General features: G+C 38.9%; 2 protein-coding genes across 3 annotated transcripts in view; one reads left to right on the top strand and one right to left on the bottom strand.

Moving 5' to 3' along the window:
* Nucleotides 1-17,696, bottom strand: part of LOC145479086 (uncharacterized) — a 243,610-nt gene that overhangs the window by 14,050 nt on the left and 211,864 nt on the right. The window lies entirely within an intron of this gene.
* LOC145479095 (WASH complex subunit 3-like) lies at nucleotides 36-16,516 on the top strand. Of its 2 annotated transcripts, XM_081457350.1 has the most exons (9): nucleotides 36-187; nucleotides 1,533-1,631; nucleotides 11,721-11,786; nucleotides 12,263-12,394; nucleotides 12,782-12,812; nucleotides 13,155-13,169; nucleotides 13,537-13,592; nucleotides 14,954-15,018; nucleotides 15,416-16,516. In XM_081457350.1, the coding sequence occupies exons 1-9, from the start codon at nucleotides 137-139 to the stop codon at nucleotides 15,516-15,518; spliced, it is 618 nt and encodes a 205-aa protein (XP_081313476.1). In that variant the 5' UTR covers nucleotides 36-136; the 3' UTR covers nucleotides 15,519-16,516. The 2 variants fall into 2 exon arrangements, with proteins under 2 accessions (XP_081313476.1, XP_081313477.1); XM_081457351.1 differs by lacking the exon at nucleotides 13,155-13,169.

Genomic DNA, 17,696 nt, shown 5'->3' with positions numbered 1-17,696 from the left:
CGAGTTACATGACAAGATAAATGGAGATGAAGAGCTGCTGCTGTACAAATTAACTTTATCTTAGTCCCTTCCTTTTCCCTCTTGTGGGAATATATACCAAATTTACAGTCCATTTAATTCTCTGGCTGCACAAACAATGGACAGCGATGGTTTACCGATTGTGGGACCTAATGTGGATTTTACTAAGGTACTGTGTACACCTGATTTACTTATCACAGTCTTGCCTCGATCAATGAATTTAAGATATACTGTAAGCTTACCCCAGACTTGCCTAATAAGCTTATATACATTGACTATCCACAAAACTAGGACCTTGGCAAGAGAAAAGCAATATTTCAATGTAGCTTGCCATTATACATATAGTGTGATCAATAAGAATTAGAGAATTAGGGAGTGTTTGTTGCTATGTCAAGGAGTTAAATTTGTAATGTGTGGCATATGATAACAGGAAGAACCATTTCAATAACAAACTTCTCGTTTCTGATTGGCTCTCTACATGTCTACCTTTTGTGTAATTAAATTAGGTTGTAATCTCATGGGTATCCAGTTTGAATTTTGTTCAAAATATCTAAAAAACATGAAATTGCATGTCATTAAAGCTCACTCTAGCTCTATCTCCACTGTTTGTAAAACTGATGGAATGGCATATTGCTAGTTACTATAAAATAGAAAATGTTGGCAAAATTCAAGGTACATTTAAAACACTGGCCAAACGATCACAACATTTCAATGTAACATTGTTGGGCGCAACATGTTGCGCGCATTTGGCCACCCTGTTGCGACATGTTGGCTCAAGTTTGAAAACGGTCAGATTTTCCATGCAACATTTGTGGATGCTGCATGATGTTGTATTGGTTTGGCCAGGTTCGTGCAACAATGCTGCGCCAGGACATGGGCATTAGTTCGATTTGTAACACCCAACATGTCGCAACAGGGTGGCCAAACACATGCAACATGTTGCGCTCAACAATATTGAGATATGTTGCATCAAAATGGTGTGATTATTTGGTCAGGGCTTGGAAATACTGGGCCAACAATGTTGTGTTGAAACATTACAATCGTTTGGGCGGGGCTTAAGTTTTAAAAATGGGAAAAGTAAAAGAATAGGGCCAACACAAAAGCATCATTAAGGCTTGAGTTTCGAATGTTAAGCAGGAGCAAATCACCTAAAACAGCTTGTCGTATGGGGGGAGACAGGGAAGACCTATGTACCAATAAGAACTTGGACCAGTAAGTGTAGCCCTGTTAGAGTTTGACTGCAGATCAGGGAAGGAGGGAGAATGACCCTCAGGAAACCCTCCTGCTAGGGGTAAATCAAAATTTCGCATTTAAGTCTCAGACTCTCAAAAGTTTAAAAAGCTGGGGCTCAAGTTACGAAGCTCTCCTAAGCTCAGATGTATCCTAAGCATTGTCTCTTGATGTATTTTTTATTTATTGTTACAAGCCTTCTTAATCTAAAAGACCTTTGTGAATCTGGCCTCTGGAGTCTTGCTTGTTTTTATGGACACATTCCTCTTTTGTTTGGCTTTCAGGTTGGGCCGATTAACCACAAGAGAACCCTAGCATTCCTCAATCATTTTATCACTCATTCCGTCAGATTTTTGAATAGATTTTCATGTGTTTGTGAAGAGGTAAGCAAATATTACATCTGAAGACCACTAAATTCTGACTGACTATTGCTACTGGTAATATTACATCCTCCACATTTTACTATTGACTTGCTATGTTTTTCCCATGCTGTTAAGGTTACCGTATGCCTTCAGGGGTGTCTCACGTCCAAGCGATGTAGCGCGTCTGGTTTAAGCGGTAGATACCTAAACCCCTATATCAAATTAATGCTTATAGAGCTGGCTATCAAACTATACCAAGAATTTTGAAATGAAATGAATTGCCGATTTTTTCAGGACCACTAAATGCAAGCGCCCTAATTACCTTTTGGAAGCTAGAAGTCAAAGCAAATTTTGTTTTTCGCCAATTTATTTTTTTCCCCAGTTTAAGGACAAAGAGCACTAAAAGAGCATGTCTGCATTTTGCCATATTCAATTGCAGTAAAAAGTTACAGTCAGTACATTTTCAAAATAGGATTTAAAAAATGTGAAGTGATCATACAAAAATTGCTCTCGGAGAAAAAATATTTCGAAATAAACAATTCACAGATAATGTTTTGTTTATTGTATGTTAATCTAGCTACTGTCCAAATTTGAGGGCAATCAAAGAAATTCTATTTTAGTTGTAACTCTTTTAAGTGTCTGCTTCAAGCGAAAAAATTTATTTGAGTAAACAGCGCTAAGAAAAATCTCTTGCTTCGCAAACAAACTCTGCCCATGAAAGCCTTTAACTGGGTTCTCAGATCACTGAGCCAATCAGGGCTTGGGAAGTTTTTTCTCATGGTGAAATTTACACATGAATCTCCAAAACACCCTTGTGTTTTGCAATGCGCTCAAGGCACAGAGATAATTTTTCTGTAGCTCGGTTTTTCTTGAAGCTGATCTGGCAAAATGGGGAAGACAAAAGAGTATACGAACGCTAGAGTGGCTGGGTGAAGAAAACAGACAAAAGAAAGTGCAGCAGAGCAAATGTATACGGTAACCTTAAGGTCTGTTTGGTTTTAATGTTGTCACAAATTTGTTCTGCTCACACTTGGCATGAGCTTGGCATTGAAAGATTTTTTAAGGTGGAATGTATAGTTTAGTTTAATGTGTTTATGCCCATCTGTGGCATTCTATTGCAGACATAATTGATTAACTTGTAGCAACAAAAATTTGTTGCCATGGTAACATTTAAAAAATGCCAGATTTGCAAGTAAAAGTTTACAAGTGAAATAAGATTGAACTGTTTGTAAGGAAGTATCTTAAGTTATAACTAAGTCAAAAAAGGCAAGCTACATGTATAATTAAGTTGCAAATGCAGTACTGAATGTGTTGATGACATATACTGGTACAGTATCCTCTTCCATCAAATACACTTCCATGGTAAGGTGTTCATTTAATAAAGATATCATCGTATATTCTAAGATTTTTTTTTGAGAGACTTTTTTCAGATCATTGAATAAACTTCAATCCAGTGTGTGAGGCACCATAATGGCAGTGTCATAAAATAGCATTACCTAAACAAGCTCTTACCAGAGGCAAACATGCTATAGGGCTGCCATCACAAATTCTGGATGTGCAAGGGCAATTGACTGGCACCATCAAACCAGCCTGTTCAGGCAGATGGGGCTTGTAGCTATGGAAAAGCAATCCTGTTTTATGAGAAGGAAAACTCTGATTCCAAACCTGGGTAGATAGACACTTGTTAACCCTGGAGGGCAACCACCTCAGGGAAGGAAAACCCTGACAGAAAAACAACCAGCCCTCCAGGCTTGGGGGTTTGGCTGAGAGCTAAAAACCACTCCAGCCCATAAAAATGTACTGATAAAAGGAAACTGAAAATATTCCAAATGGAAATCCAAACAATGATGGCACAGAGGTGAAAATGGAAACTGCAGCCTTTTTTTACCCACTGGCACAAAGAGGCATGTTGATGGTGATGATGACAACAACACACTGTCTGAAACTTATATTAGGGATCAATTTGTTCCATAAATTATGTCTTCAATAACACATGGGAAGTTCTATAGCAATACTCTATACTACTGTGTATTTCTGTACTCCTACATTGTGGCTTAATCTGCCATTCTCAGTACAGTGAATAATGTCATATGCTTTAGAGAGGCTTTGGGGGGGGGGGTGGGCAGGGGGTGGGGAGGGGAGCTTATAAGCAGAATGAAAAACTGTTTCAAACTGATCTAAAGCCAAGTGTTTTTGCTGGTTTTTAATTTAGCTTTGAAGCATAATAAATCAATTTCATTTCATTTTAAACTAAAGTACTCTTTTGCATTTATAAAATATATTTCTAAAAAATATGTGTCATACTCTCATCTAAGCACACCTGTTGACCAATGAGAGTGTGTGTAGTATCTGAATGGTGTTATTTGTAAGTGTTACAAGTAATAATCAGTATCATGATGAATTAATCTGAAATATTAGAGTAGTTTTCATTTCAGTGTTGAAAAGTAATTGGTTTTGCATCATTTTTTTAAAAATCTTTTTTTAATGTAACACACAAAAACTAGTTACAATGTTTTGGTAATATTTTTGCATCATTATGCTACATGGTAGAATCACGCTACTTTTTCATCCAAAATCAGAAATAAAACCTCATTTCCCTGCGCTTTGCATCAGGTTCATGTAATTAAAAGCCAATCAACAAGGATGTAAACAACCTGATCAAAATAATTTCGAACCAAATTCTGTAAATCCTCAAATTAGCCCATGCGGCACTTATTTCAAATTTCCAAGAAGACATTGGGGCAGTTATTTTAAGGAGGTGCTTAATCAAGGCTGGGAGCTTACCATAAATCCTCAAATTAGCGCCTTCCCTCAAATAAGTGGCCCTCCTATCAGCAAAAATTTAAAATAAGCGCCTAATAAGGATGTATGTATGAGTGGGCGCTTATTTTAAATTTTGGCCGATAGCATCGGAGGGGCGCTTATTCAAAGGGGGTGCTTATTTTATGGGAAGTGCTAATTCTAAGATTTACGGTATACAGTCAAACTCCAATATTAATGAGGTGGCCGAACACAGTTTTCAAGTGCCTATGCCTAATTCAGCATTGCTTTTAAATTATTTATGCTTTGGCACCCATTTTTGGCAAGAGTCAAGGTTGACCACAGAAGGGTTTATTCTTGCATTTTGGCTAAGGTGTGTGCTGTTGCCATGGCAATGGGGCTGGTTAAAAACAAGGTTTAAAAAATGGTTTTTCAGTAAATGGTTTGAACCCAGGAGTATCAGTAGTTCGTATAGTGTGATCGTCCGGGTGAGTGTAGTTCTGAAAAGAACTGTTGTTGGTGACTGATGTTTCGACAACCTGAGCGGAAGTCATCTTCAGAGTCAAGTGAATAGTGTTTGTCAGTCGATGATCTTATCAGTCTGGTCCGTTGAACGTGATTGGTCAGTATAGCCATGATGGTATTGGCTGAAAGACTCGTGTAAAGTTTGTCATCAGTCATTGGTGGGTTTCGATCCATCTATTGTTAGTCAAGTAGGTTGGTTTTGGTCCGTGTATTGTCAAGTCGGTCTGTTAGAAGTCCGTTTGTCGGTTTCGTTTCTGTCGTGGATAAGTCGTTTGTAAGGCGCCGGTAGTTGTTGACATCTGTTAAGAGGTGTTTGTTCTAGGTTAGTGTACCAGCTTTCCAGAGTCAGTCGTTGAAAATAGTTTGTACTGTAGGTTAAGCACTGAGCAGAGTCCCAGTCAATGTTGTGGTTTGTCAGTTGATGATGTACAGCAATGTGATTGTTGGCATCACCATTTCTCGTGGCTCGTTTGTGTTCAGTCAGTCTCGTGTTAAGGTTTCTGCCAGTCTCACCAATGTAGGAAGCCTGGCAGTCGGAGCATTTGATCTTGTAAACTGCTCCCTGTCTGTCGTTAGGTTCGTCTCTGTCTTTCACGTTGGTCAGTAAGTGTCGTAACGTAGTTGTAGGTTTGTGGGCTACACGAATGTTGTAGGGCTGTAGGATCCGCGAGATGGTCTCAGAAGTGCCCTTAATGTAAGGTATAGTCACTGTAGTAACAGGCGTAGGGTTCCTGTTCGTAGCGTCAGCTTCAGTAGGTCGGTAAATGAAGCTGACGCTACAAACAGGAACCCTACGCCTGTTACTACAGTGACTATACCTTACATTAAGGGCACTTCTGAGACCATCTCGAGGATCCTACAGCCCTACAACATTCGTGTAGCCCACAAACCTACAACTACGTTACGACACTTACTGACCAACGTGAAAGACAGAGACGAACCTAACGACAGACAGGAAGCAGTTTACAAGATCAAATGCTCCGACTGCCAGGCTTCCTACATTGGTGAGACTGGCAGAAACCTTAACACGAGACTGACTGAACACAAACGAGCCACGAGAAATGGTGATGCCAACAATCACATTGCTGTACATCATCAACTGGCAAACCACAACATTGACTGGGACTCTGCTCAGTGCTTAACGTACAGTACAAACTATTTTCAACGACTGAATCTGAAAAGCTGGTACACTAACCTAGAACAAACACCTCTTAACAGATGTCAACAACTACCGGCGCCTTACAAACGACTTATCCACGACAGAAATGAAACCGACAAACGGACTTCTAACAGACCGACTTGACAATACACGGACCAAAACCGACCTACTTGACTAACAATAGACGGATCGAAACCCACCAATGACTGATGACAAACTTTACACGAGTCTTTCAGCCAATACCATCATGGCTATACTGACCAATCACGTTCAACGGACCAGACTTATAAGATCATCGACTGACAAACACTATTCACTTGACTCTGAAGATGACTTCCGCTCAGGTTGTCGAAACATCAGTCACCAACAACAGTTCTTTTCAGAACTACACTCACCCGGACGATCACACTATACGAACCAAAAATGGTTTTTGTTTATTTAAAAAAAATCCAGTCTTTAGATTTTTTTCATCATTTGCCCACTACGAATTGACATTAAATCCCTTCTGTCAACACTGTTCTAATAAAATTTTGACATTGACGATTTTCATAACTCGCTGTAAATCATTTTCACTGCATGATCTGTATTATTAAAAATTCGCTATGTCAAAATTCAGATTTTTTGTGATAGATCACTCACATGGTTTCTGAATTACTTTTTTTGCCAAATTTCTTGAAATTCTAACGACTGGATTGTTAGAAATCGACAAGTTTCTGCAAAAGCAGTCGGTCTCAATTTTTTGAGCAACTGGGCATGCGCTGCATTTAACTGGGTTTCGGTAATAAAGAAAAAGCTGAGAATTACTGGGTTCTTTGCATCGTTACCTTTTCTAATATATCTTTGTAACAAAGGACTAAAGCCATCAATACACTACGTTCAAATATAGAGAAAAATAGCACAGATAGTGCGGGTGTTGAGTAAATGAAATGATTGCTGGATCGCTCTATTGACAGCATGTACAGCCAATTATCAAAGTCCTTATGGGGGCTTTTCTATTGTTTTTACCTCTATTAAGGGGCCGCTATCCATTTCCCCGAGGGCGGGCTGTGCTCGTTTAGTAGAAATGCACGGGAAAAAGTGACTTCTGATTGGATGCTGATTGGATGATAAATTTGCCAGCACTGTCAGTTGTGTGATATTCACCCAGATTTCTTCACGGCATTCAAAATCAATATGGCGGCTGGTGCATCTGTTTTCTTTGTAAAGACCCTTGCCTTCTGAGGGATAAGATAAAAGTATTTGGGAGAAGTAGTTCGCAAATTTCTGCTTTAATTGCCTGGGCTACAAAAGTTGATCTCTCTGTTTATGTCGCATCAGATAGGGAAAAGGCGGTCATCTGCAACTCGACATGCTACAAACGTCTCGTAAAATATCAAAATGCTGTGCGAAAAATGGATGCAATCATTGGTGAAATTCAGCAAGATTTTCATGGCCATGCTAACAAGAGGATTAAGCTTGAAGATCTACTTAGGTCAAGTTCTGCAAGTCCACGCAAAACATTACAGAGGAGGACATGGGGTGTTCTGAACACCACAAAAGAATTAATGAACACCACATCACCGCAAGAAAAGTCGACGAAACACCATCACTGCAACACGTATTTTTAGTGCCATGATTCGTTCATCTACACTTAAAATAATACTTTTATACCTCAACAATTTTCCACAAAATAAACACATCACAACGCTTTTCATTGCACATATGTTGATACTGCTGATGCCTGTAAATCAGTTTTCCTGCACTTGTGAAGAAACCTTGTGCGAAGCTAGGAAGCGAACGAAGAAAAAAGAGAGGACCCTTGAGAGATGGCGTTTACCCCAGATCCCTCTCTTCTTTTACTTCGCTCACTTTTCTTGGTGTATAAACCCACTGACTGAAGCCCTATCTTCACTGAAAGTATTGCTTTCCAGAGCTTGCTACGTTTGTGTTCGATGTTGGTAATCAAAAAAATAATTGAAAAAATAGGAGGTGTAGAAAGTCGCAGGACCTTGGAGCGGGTAAAGACCCGTATCAGAGTGACCTGTAGATGAAGCTGAATAGCAGAAGGAAAAAATAGTAAACATGTGTAATTTACAAAGCTTCCTTAGCTTAGAAAGCCTTCTTTCTCCCCTGCTGACGCGATGTCTGAATATATTTTGTGGCCGGTAGTTTTCACCACCTTTTCCTTTCTTTGAAGAAAAAAGCTGTGCGGTCAATAACACATTATATTCGGCCTTGGCATATCCAGAATTTCCAGGATTGTTTCTGTCCTCGCTCCTCCACGTGTCTATGGAACACTGAGCTCCGGGTGGCAGTGGTCAAGGTACTTGTCAAGTTATGTATTAATGAAAACAGCTTCGGATTGGCAGCCGAGGCATATTGAAGATTGACTGGAAATTGGTCTGTATTTTGTTACAAATTATTAACCTCAATGGTACGTGTTTGCATAAATTAGCACCGAAAACAAAGTTTACATGCTAAATTTAGGCCAAATTTAGGTTTGAGAAAGGTAAATCAAAAAACCCCAGCACCGCAAACAATTTCATTTCACCGAACACCGCAGCGTGAAAAACACAAACACGGCACACCGTAGGGTTTGAGATCACCGCAACACCGCAAGTTGAGATTTCATTCACCGCATCACTGCAATAAAATTACATCAACACCGCAACACCGCAAATCCCCACGTCCCCGTCATTACACCAAGCTTCATCTATGTTTCAAATCGGAGGGAAATCGAACATTTGTACGCAATCTACAGTCCATGTGGTGTATGCAGCTGCTAACAGTATAAACACTGCTTCAAATGCTGGAAGTTCTGTTTCTATATTCGCCAGACCTTCTCCTATTTTAGCCGCGGATAACACTGCTACAAAGCTTGGAATTTTTGTTACATTCGCTAGACCTCCTATTTTAGCATTTGCTAACGGTGTGAACACTGCTGCAAAGCCTGGAATTTCTGTTACCACAGCATTCACTCAGCCATCTCCTATTTTAGCCACTGCTAATAGTGTGAACACTGCTACACAGCCTGGAATTTCTCTTACCTCATTCGTTAGACCTTCTCCTATTGTAGCCGTAGGTAACACTGCTACAAAGCCTGGAATTTCTGTTACTGTATTCACTGGACCTTCTCCTGTTTTAGCCGCTGCTAATAGTGTGAACTCTGCTACACATCCTGGAATTTCTCTTACTACATTCACTAGACGTTCTCCTGTTTTAGCTGCTACTGATAGTGTGAACACTGCTACACAGCCTGGAATTTCTGTTACTACATTGAATAGACCTTCTCCTCTTTCTGCCACTGCTAATAGTGTGAACACCACTACAAAGCCTGTTACTAGTGGATTTTTTTTCAAATCTGCTTAGAAGTTTTACTGCTGATCAACTATATGCTGCATTTCCACTCCAGACACAAAAACCTGAAGAAAAACAGGAGATCACGATTCATATTTGTGTGGATTATCCCAGTAAACCTGTTCGAAAGGAACTTAAAAGCAATTTACATGTTCTAGCCAGAGCAATGGTGGAAGGTAGTCACCAGCGGATAGCTGGAGCTGTTCTAAAGATTGATGGGGTTAAAGAATTAGTCATTGAAGAAGTTATCAAGCTAATGACTTTGCAAGTAGATGACCTATGTTCCATGCACAGGCCATCCATACAGGAACATAAATGTTGAAGCGAAACATTTCGACTACGATAAAGTGTGCTCCAAGTGGAAAGAGAGAGCACCAGTTTTCCATGCTTTTCTTACAGCATGTGCAGCCATAAAGAACAGCAAGAAAAAGAATTCTCCAGAAAGTTTGCCTGGTGTTTCAGTTACTGGAACAGTTCTCCTAAAGCAGTGTAACACACAAATGAATGCTGGCTTTGCTAAGATTCTTGGATTTCTTATTAGGTCAAAGTCTCTAGAGGTTAGAAGCTATTTCTTGCTGCTGTTCATTCTTTTTCTCATTGGAAAAAATGGCAACAACAGCAAACAAAGTGATTGTGCATGTGCTTATTTTGTGTGCTATTTTTGAGCATCACATACACTGTTATTATATGTGGGTTATTGACCAAGTGTGAGGTCAAGATGGCTGGATATTGGCCTCGTTCTTTTTTTGCGAGTTTTATGGACCGAGACGGAGTCTCAGTCCATAAAACTCGCAAAAAAAGAACGAGGCCAATATCCAGCCATCTTGACCGAACAAGCTTTGTCAATAAAGGATTTATTATATGGCTTTCGGGGAAATTTTTCTTGCGGGACACGGCGGGTAGTCCCGAGCGGGCAAGATAGCTCCATCTTGCCCGCTCGGGTAGCCAATCACAGCGCAAGATTTGATTCATCTTGCCCGCTCGTGGAGCTTGCCATATAATAAGACTGCTTAATTGTCATCCTATGTAGTAGGTGTAAAAAGGGGGAGGGAGAAGGCAGTGAGGTAATAAGAGCACACTTTTGCTCATTTCCGAAACTGCAAAATTCCCATTGGCTGATATTCACTGAGTATTTATTATTGTTAGCGGTACAATCTCATCACAAACAGCCACAGCAACTGCCACCTAACACATGTTAACAAGGCTTTGAGAGATACGCATCTTGCTAGCATGAGCTGTACTTAACCTGGAAAAGCTGTTCTTGCAGTTCTGCCCACGGGAAACGGCAATCATCTAATTGGTCTAAATTAGCTTTTTTGTCAAAATTAGGCTATTTTACATAGATGTGTACTTTTCCCTTCTTCACATCTTTTGTCTCCTCTACTATCTCCCTGTTTATGCCACAGTGCAGGTTACTTACATTGTAGTTGTACTCTAGGAAAAATATACCCAGTTCTCTTTAGTGAAGCAAAGAGCATGGCTGTCGTGTAACAGTGCAACATAAGTACACAAAGGGTTACAAGTACTAGTTACAAGACATTTCAGAGTTAATCCAAAGTAGCACAAAGACCTCCAAACCACTTAAAACTTTCATTTGAGTGAGGTACATGTTTGCTGGAGATGCTTTGTAGGCTCCCAGTGTTTTGCTGGAAACTATTTGAAGATTCCAGTAGATTTCCAAAGATTGCCTTGAAGGAGCCCAGTGACTTCCAAAGATGCCTGATTGTCATCCCAAAAATTTCCATGCATTTTAGAATACTATTGAGAGATTTGAAAATACCAGTACTTCTGGAAATCTATCAGAAGGCTTATAGCCATTAGTATTTATTGTATACCTAGCCTGGCAATGATCTGCTTTCATCTTTCTACTACAGTGGTAACAGTTGCATACGGCAAACATTGACTGCGCACCATGAGCCCCTTGCAGTCATGGGAAGAAAGCTGTCATGTTAGTCATAGTCACTGTTACCTTAAAATGCTTAAATGTCATTAACATGTACATTGCAATAAATTACAGTATAATTATTACAAGTGAAAGCACTTTTTCCAGCAACATTTGCAGATTAATGTGCTCTTTTATCAAACGTATTAATGACCAAACATCAATCACCGTAATTAATTTTTTGTATATATATTAAATGGATGAAAAATTTAAATTTTTTTACTCTGGTACTCACTCTGTTGTATATTGTGTTGTAAATAATTATTTGTAAATGATGATACATGTACATTTTGAAAAAGAAGTGTTACTATCAAAGGAGTAACACCTGTTACTTTTCTTGAACGTCATTTTTGTGTGTGTCCTAACGAAATATTTTTTTCCATTGCAGAAATTAGCTGACTTGTCCAACAAAATCCAAAGAATTGAAATAATGATGAGCATTCTAGAAGCTAAGGTAGAATCCACAATAAATATAATAATCTTATTAGTTGTTGTTGTTTAAGTGTACAAGTTAGAAGTTTTCAGAACCAAATTAATACAGAACAATTTTTTATATAGTTTTGTTACAATTATTGATTTAAATCATTTTTTTCTGGATATTGGCCAATTTAATTCTAAAATACACACTATATCCTTGTTCAAAATGGAATTTAGAACAGTTGATTTTTGGTAACAGAAACCTGAAGACAGTCAGTCCCTTGCAGATATTTTCTTTTCTTTTCTTTTCTTGTCTTGTCTTGTCTTGTCTTGTCTTGTCTTGTCTTTTCTTTTCTTTTCTTTTCTTTTCTTTTCTTTTCTTTTCTTTTCTTTTCTTTTCTTTTCTTTTCTTTTCTTTTCTTTTCTTTTCTTTTCTTTCTTTTCTTTTCTTTTCTTTTCTTTTCTTTTAAGATAATAACAATAATTATTACAACATGTTCATTTTTCACACAGTTGGCATCAATCCCAGGGCTGGAAGATGTGACAGTATCAACGCCTGCACCAAGTGGGGCAACTGCTGCACCAGCTGCAGGATCAGCTCCACCTCCAGCTTCTGATGCACCACAACCAGCTGCAGAGGCACAGGTACAATGTAATTGGAACTCATTTCAATACTAAAAACTCTTGTCACTAGCTCTAAAAACATGATAGTAATATGAAGAGGATGCTAGAGTACCATTGATAGGTACTGACCACACGCAAGTTTATAAAGAAGCTACACCTAAAAGCTGTTGCAGTTGTTGAAAGAATGCATAATGCTGTTCGTGGGATAAATTACAAAACCAACCATACCATCTACTGGAAAAAGTTTATTCAATGGATATGTTGTTATTCATTCTTTTAACTATCAGAGCCTTGTTTGTGCACTTGCCATTGCTACATGTACCAAAGGTTATGGAATAATAAATAATATTAAGCACAGAACGTGAAACAATTTGAAAGCAAAAAAATCTTTCGATATTTTTTACATAGGGACCTCCTGCACCTCCTGCAGAAGAGCCAGGTAAGCATAAGTTACTGAAAACCCCTCTGAAAGGCTGTTGTGTAATATTTCCCAACCAGGTTTTTTAGAATAAGACATTTGACCCTATAGACTCTAATTGTTGCTGTTGTAAAACATTCTACACCAAGATATTCTTGTTGTGAGGTTCTCAATGAATAATTTAAAATATTTCGCTAAAGCCAGGGCTTATTATTGTCAGTGTCATAATAACACCATTCTTTATGTACTTGGTTACTTATAAGCAGTACAGTGTATGTGTGGAATATCATATCTGAATACTGTACATTGGCAGCACTTATTCATTACATTTTTATTTTATTCTTCTTTCCGTATCACCTCCAGAGCCTGAGAAACCAAGTAAGCATAAACTGAAATTTTTGACATTTATTACTGTTGCAGTTCTTTGACACCCACAGTTTAACATTGTGAATCAACAAGTTGAAACTACAGGCTGTTTTCAAAGGGTCCTACATTTATCCCTTTACCAGAACTTCGATTTGTTATTCTACATTTGTACGCACTTGAGTACAGTAGTAAAAGCTTTAACTGTAACAATGCTGCACTTTCTGCAACTTGCCAAGTAAGTGGGAGAGTAGTGGGTGAGGAAGTTGTTTAAGGTCACAAATGTACACTGGCAAGTTTATTGACTATTATTTTCTTACCACAGAGTGTTATTTCCTTTACAGGATATTTTTTAAAATCTCTGCTGTACTTTCATTTCTAGCCATGACTGTTTCCAAAGATCCAAGATATGCCAAGTACTTTCAGATGATTAAAGTTGTAAGTTTCCAGAAACACAGCTCACAGATCTTGTTGCTCATTTTTCAATCCTCTCTGAGAGCTACATCCAGTTGTAATGATATAAGTTCCTGGTTGGTGGAATTTTAATGAATCCGCACTCTGTTCACAGCTTATTGATTTTAAATTTCCCCTTTTTCCCACTTTTCTGAGCACATAAAATGTGTACTTAACAGCACATTTGCATGATGTCATCTGATTACAACTACCAGGGTTCATTTTGTTTCTTCTTTATTATTTAAATTCGTAAATCACAGTGGGGTTCAAATAACAATTGCCTCAATTAACATGAGAACAACAACAAGAACTACAACAACAACTTTTTTTGTACTCAACTTAGAAATTAGAAATTACGTGAACAAAAATAAGTTAAAATAAAAAGAGTACATGGCTGCCCGAAATAACCTTAATGGGCTAATAAGACTGAGCAGCCATTCTTAGTGATATAAGGTGATTATTAATTTGAGACAAATTAAAGAGAAAATAGGAAAAAGACACACACACACAACACACAAAATGGAAAAGTGGAGGATTCTGGTAGTTGTAGTCAAGTGACACTATCATGCGAATTGCCTAGTCTTCTCCCATTCAGAAGATGTCTGAGTTTTGAGCAAAAAGGATTTCCTACTAAATTATGTGCCTCTACAAAGTTCTAATTCTGGAGACATGGGACCTTCATGGTTAGTGTACTTACCCCTGGATTGAGTGGTCTGGGCTTGAGCCCTGGCTGGTGACATTGTGTTGTGTTCTTGGGCAAGACAATTTACTCTTGCAGTGCCTCTCTCCGCCCAAGTGTATAAATGGGTCCTGGTGAATTTAATGTTGAGAGTAACCCTGTAATGGACTAACATCCTATCCAGGGGGGAGTAGAAATACTTCTAGTTGCTTCGTGCTAAAGAAACCGGAGATAAGCGAGAGCCTGATGATGGATGACATTTCTGTTATATCACCGACAACATCTAGTCGGTGATCAGAACTTCTCTTGACCTCATGACCTGCATGTAGGTCCACATATTTGCATTTTGAGGAGTCTTAAAATAGACAGATTCAGTTAATGTGTTTACATCCTTGTTGCCACCCAATTCAGACCACTTGGTGATTCATTTGAGAGGTCATAATTGTGCAATTTGTCACGTGCAACTGATTGCATGGGAGTATGTAAAAACAGAACAATTTTAACCTCCCAAATGAATCATCGCATGATCTGAATTGGGTGGCAACAAGAATGTAAACATGTTAGCCAAATCCGTCTATTAGTTCCTTATAATTACTGGAATTGAAAGGGTCAAACAAAGCTCAAACCAGAACCAATTTAACGTTATGATATATGCGGCCTTTTTCAGGGAGTTCCATTAATGGCAATTGCACCCAAGATGAAGGCAGAAGGCCTGGATCCAAGTTATCTTGAGTAAGTGTCATGAGATAGAAGTAAATAATTCTTCGTGAACTGGAATGTAGCTTGGGTAGCAAGTGCAGTGAAGCGACATTTGTTCATGCAGTCTACTCCAGCACCTGCCAAAAAGTCATTCTAGTATTTACAAAGCATACAGCTTTTAGCAGCATTTTGCTGTACATGATATGATATTAATTGAAAACTGCAAATCCTCCTGGGTACCTTTACTGAGGTCTGAGGTACTTGGAAGGTATACTACCAATATTATCATAAGCAATGTTTTCCAACTGGGAGGGTTGATAGGCCATCATCTCTTGCATGTCATCTTTTTATTGTATTGAATGAGTGAAACAGTTAATGCTTGAACCACATTTGTTAGGGTATATCATGTTTTGTTGGTATGCTTTTTCAGGAACCCTGATGCCCCAGCACCAGAGGGTGCCCCTCCACCCCCTGGACAAAGTGACTCTGATGAAGACATGTCATCAACATCGTCATTTAGTGATGAGGATTGAATCGCCAATGTACCATGGATGAAAACGGAATTTTAAGCATTACTCTTTTTAATATGCCATTTCTGTAAATCTGAAACAAGTCTTCATACTTTACAACAAAATATCCTTTATTGGTCAATTTTGGGGTCTCTCTTAGAACTTGTAGAAAACAGAGAATTAAGAGACATAGGTTACATGACAATAGTCTTCATGAACAACAACAGTGAAGTTGAATTATGGTAACAAATCAAAACACAGGTGTCCTCCCACCTAATGAAATAGAAATTATATCAATCAATTTTTTTTTGATTTGTTACAGTTTTTCTGGCTCTTGCCGTAGGTTAAGTGTTTTTGCTTACACTTCTGAGTAGATGTTTCTGTGTATGGATAAAATGGGTTGTGAATTTATTACTGCTGTTGTAACTTGGGTATGGGCAGCTGTCTTTACATATGCCAATGTTTCATAGAAATTGCCCGGTGCTTGAAAAATTCTCACTCGACAGTTAGAAATACCCTATGCATCCATGAAAGACGGAAATCTCAATCACTTCCTTGGTAGCTATAACTATAAAGGAAATGTGCATTTAACAAAACGGTTCCATTTTTTACGATAAGAAATTGAATCAACTTTCTGAATAGAAGAATATATTTGTAAATAAGTATCCTTACGTTTGTTTGAAAATTTGTACGTTAAAGATGGAGAAGACTTGTTAAATGTACAATATTGGACAATCGAGAAATGGGATTCAAGGGTAAAACCTCCTTTAAACCTGTAAGCACTTGAATGCCTAGGCAACGTAGCAGGCGTAAACAGGGAAATCTCGTTCCGAGAAGCTTTGATCCTGGCGGTTAGCACCGGGCATGATCGTTCAGTCTTCGCTGACTGGAAACCCACGGGCTCTGAGGGAGATGAGGAGAAAGAGAAGTGGGAGAGAAGAGCCAACCTTTGTCCCAGGGTGCAGCGGTAAAAGACATAAATTTGCAAAAATCTAAAAAACTGCCCGTTCAAACCCTACTTTTTTCATGTTTAAAATTCGTGTCCGTATTTAATATTTGCAGTAAAAATTTTGGAAAATTTCACTGAAGGAAATTCAAGAAAATCACAAATAAAGCCATAAAAATGGTAAACAACGCATTTATTTGGGCATTTATAATTCAACATTAAAAGCCAAGATTTTAAGAGAGATGATAGTAAATCAACATATCATCATTGCTTATTACATTTAATAAGTTTGAGAGGACTGGGTGTAAAAACGAATGCAAAAACAGCATTCAAAACATAACACTTGCGCGCGCAACGTGATAAATGATTACCCTATAGAGCCACGTTAAGCTAGGTTTCCAATGTCGTTTGTCGATAGCAATACGGTCATTTCGCCCCTGTATTATGTCCACGTCCGGAGGCTCGGCGGTTGGGGCCATGGTGCCACCCCTCAATGTCGTTGTTTGTCCTCACGGCTTTCTTAAACACGGTGCAGTCTGATGCGCTCCAGGTGGTACCACTGATCCAGCTGCTGGCCACGTACTCAGTGAAGGGCCGACAGCAAAGGATGAGTCGTTCTCTACGGCTGCTGGTAGTGGCTCAAGGATAGATGATTCATCAACAGCAGGATCGGCAAGTGGCTGGCAGAGGCTGGACATAGACTCGGTGAAGTCAACAGGCGTACTCTCAGAGACAGGTGTACTCTCAGACAGCGCCAGGGACAGACAGGTAACACAGCGCCAATCGATGGAAGAACCAGTTTGCATAGCAAAACGGTAATCACACTGGGAGATTCCCGTTCCACAAGTACGATGTTGCCAACGAAAGCAACCATCACATTGAAGGCCTTGCTGACGCACTCGTACTGGATTCTGACAAGCAATACACTTGGCAGACATGTTAACGATGACGACAAATTTGGCTGTTTTGATAAAGTAGCGATTGTAGCTCAATGCTGATATGATACTCGAGTAAGAGTCGACCACCTTTTAGAAAGTTCCCTAGGATCAAAATTTTCAATTTGGTAAAAAACACGTTTGGATTGGTGGACTGGAACAATAGCTGTTTACCAATTGATTACTGAAGTCTCACCTCCATTAAAGTTCGCACATTGCGTGGGTAGTAGGTGTGACAAGAAAAAAACAACACAGTCTTCATTACTAAAGTTGCATGCACTGGAAAACTAAAAGCAGTTTAAGGCGTTACGTTGCAAGATC

Source organism: Orbicella franksi, chromosome 2 (genome assembly GCF_964199315.1).
Source record: "Orbicella franksi chromosome 2, jaOrbFran1.1, whole genome shotgun sequence".
NCBI lineage: Eukaryota > Metazoa > Cnidaria > Anthozoa > Scleractinia > Merulinidae > Orbicella > Orbicella franksi.
The sequence above is the reverse complement of the archived record's forward strand: the minus strand, read 5'-3'. Positions and strand labels throughout refer to the sequence as shown.